Source organism: Gobius niger, assembly GCF_951799975.1.
Source record: "Gobius niger genome assembly, chromosome: 18".
In the NCBI taxonomy this organism is placed as follows: Eukaryota; Metazoa; Chordata; class Actinopteri; order Gobiiformes; family Gobiidae; genus Gobius; species Gobius niger.
The window spans coordinates 1,797,618-1,800,761 of NC_136869.1; the positions used below are offsets into that span (position 1 = coordinate 1,797,618).

Here is a 3,144-nt window from a genome sequence, read left to right on the forward strand (position 1 = left end):
AAAAAGTAAGTATTTTACCGCGGTGGATTCCCGCGGTTTAGGCAAAAAGCTTGTCAATTTTTTATCACCTTTTTTGTCATTTTTTGGTCAATCTTTTATCAAATTTTGGTAATTTTTTGTTATATTTTGGTCATTTTTTTTTCATTTTTTTGTTACATTTTTGTCATTTTTTGTGATATTTTTTTTTCTTTTTTTTTGTCTATTTTTTATCACATTTTTGTCATTTTTTCATCAATTTTTTTCATTTTTTCGTCAATCTTTTATCGAATTTTTGTCATTTTTTGTGACATTTTTTTCATTTTTTTTGGTCATTTTTTGTCACATTTTTTTTTTTCATTTTTTCGTCAATCTTTTATCAACATTTTTGTCATTTTTTCTTACATTTTGGTCATTTTTGTGTCAAAATTTTGCGATATTAAAAAAAATTAAGTTACCGCGGTGGATTCCCGCGGTTTAGGCAAAGTGAGCCTCATGAGGCGCCGTCTCCTCTGCTGAAGCTGCCGCAGGCGCCTCTGGAGCTACAACCAAAACTAAACTGTCTGGAAGCTGAATATTGCGTTTGTTGGTTCGTTATACGGTGAATGATTGACTTTCCTTATGGCTTTTTTCTATAAAATAAAAATAGGTTTTGTGTTTGTGGCGTTGCCCCCGTATTTCAACACAACAGGTCATGTATGGAACAGTAAGAGCAATACAGAATATACAGAGAGGGTGTATAGAAGATATTATACAGCTGTTGTTTTGGACAGTTTTGATTGAACACGAGCGACCTGTGGTTTCCAGGATAATCTATGATCTCATAATATATCAAGACATTTGTTTTCATTCACCCTTTCTAGAACCACATCATCATCAATCTTTAGGCTCAGGCTGGTTTTAATTTGTCGATTACTGAATATATTTGGTTTTACTTAGATTAAAAGATAGTTTATTTTGATCAAACCATTGCTTGATTCTAGATAGTTCAGTTTTCCAGTAGTTTTTCTTGGCTTAACCTGAAAACCAATCAAGTAAAATAAACCAAAACAAGGTTCAGGATGTAAAATATTTTATTTTCTGTAAATGATTCCAAATCAGATCCATTTTTCCCCCAAAAAACAAACAAAAACAAAAAAACACCGTCATCGTCGCACTCTGATAATTCCAACAGTAATAAAAAAAGAAAACGAAAACAAAACAAAAAGGCTTCATGTTTCTTAGCTGTACATCACGCGGAGTCTGGATAAAACGTCGTATTTATATTTACAGGCTGCAGACTCCGCACTCACCACCGGGGGAACGAAAAAGTCGAAACCTGCGGCCAGAATCCTGGGGTCACGAAAAAACGGGAAAAAAAAAAAAGAAACGAAAAAAAAAAAGGCCGCAGTGACAGGAAGCACCCGCTCACAGTCTGCGTCCAATCAGAGCTCTGTCGCCGGGCGGATGGGGGCGGGGACTCCTGCTCTCTGATTGGCCGGTGGTGGTGAAGCGTGATTAATAATAATAATTAATAATAATAATAATAAGGTAGCTTTTGGTGACGTGAGCTCTAGACACTTTCTCTTTAAATTCGTATAGTACAGATATTTACAGACCCGACACGACGCGCCACGATTTTTAGAAAATATCTTCATTCATTCATAATAATAAATACAAAAACGAAAAAAAAAAAGGGAACAGAAAAAAAAGAAGAAGAAAAAAAAGGCATCTTATTTTACAGGGATTTCCGCAAACGTCGGAGCTGGAAAAGTTCTGCACATGATTCTCATTATTATACTTTTAGTGCAAGTTTTCGCTCCTCGGAGGAAAAACAAAACAAAAAACAAAACCCGCCACGTTCAGGTTTTTTCACTTTACATCGTTTTGTACAAATTTACAAGACGGAAGAGGAACCAGCCCCTTCGTAAATCTGACCCCGCCCACCCCACCCCACCCCCTGGATATTACTCTGGCGTTTATTATTATCATTATTACTCTTAATTTACGGCGTAATCTGTGTGTCTTCAGTTCATCCACTTGCGGCAGTTCACGGCTCCACAGTGACACGGGATTTTGTGTTGGTCGTCCTCGAAGTCGAACTTGTAGTCGTAGCTCAACTGGAGACGGGAGGGGGCGGGGTTAAAGAGGGGGGGGGGGGGGGGGGGGGGGGGAGACGATAAAGGTGTGGGGGGGGGGGGAAACGGAGGTCAGTGAGAAACGTCTGCTGTGGATCAGTGACATCAGGGAGGAAATGTTTGGGCCATTTCCTGTTTTCGTTCTTTTTAACCTGTTAACTCCCGCCTGAACCGAGAGGAGCTTTTTCCTCACGTCAGATTTTTTTTTCCATCATTTTTTTGTTAGGTATTCAACTGATTTTTATAACTTTTTTGTCATTTTTTTGGTAATTTTTTGTCAATTTTTTGTAATTTTTTTGTTCATTTTGTTCATTTTTTCGTCACATTTTTTTTTGTCAATCTTTTATCAAATTTTTGTCATTTTTTTTGTTATATTTTGGTCATTTTTTGTCAAATTTTTGTGATATTTTTTGTCATTTTTTTTCGTAATTTTTTGTCAATTATTTTTTTTGTCAAATTTTTATCACTTTTTTTTTGTCAAATTTTTTCTTTTTTTCGTCAATCTTTTATCGAATTTTTGTAATTTTTTGTGACATTTTTGTCATTTTTTTGGTAATTTTTTTGTCAATTTTTTGTAATTTTTTTGTTCATTTTTTTTATTTTTTCGTCACATTTTTTTCATTTTTTTTGTCAATCTTTTATCAAATGTTTGTCATTTTTTTGTTATATTTTGGTCATTTTTTGTCAAATTTTTATCACTTTTTTTTGGTCATTTTTTGTCAATTTTTTAATTTATTTTTTTGTCCATTTTTTATCACATTTTTGTCATTTTTTTGGTCAATTTTGTCATTTTTTCGTCAATCTTTTATGGAATTGTTGTCATTTTTCTGTTACATTTTGGTCATTTTTTGTCACATTTTTTTTTTCATTTTTTCATCAATCTTTTATAATTTTTTTGTCATTTTTTGGTTATATTTTGGTCATTTTTGTCATTTTTTTTCGACATTTTTTGTCAACTTTCCTTTTTTTTGGTCAATTTTTTATCACATTTTTGTCATTTTTTCATCAATTTTTCGTCACTTTTTTGTCACATTTCCATCATTGTTTTCGT

The 3,144-nt window shown here is 33.4% G+C and overlaps 1 protein-coding gene across 1 annotated transcript in view; it reads right to left on the minus strand.

Annotated features, from left to right (window-relative positions):
- Positions 1–1,917: 1,917 nt before the first annotated feature.
- The window catches only part of LOC306977863 (histone-lysine N-methyltransferase 2C-like), a 99,848-nt gene continuing 98,621 nt past the window's right edge, over positions 1,918–3,144 (minus strand). Inside the window, exon 82 of the mRNA XM_079576302.1 lies at positions 1,918–2,075. Within this exon, the coding sequence (XP_079432428.1) occupies positions 1,983–2,075 (93 nt within the window). The 3' untranslated portion in view covers positions 1,918–1,982. The remainder of the gene's footprint in view (positions 2,076–3,144) is intronic.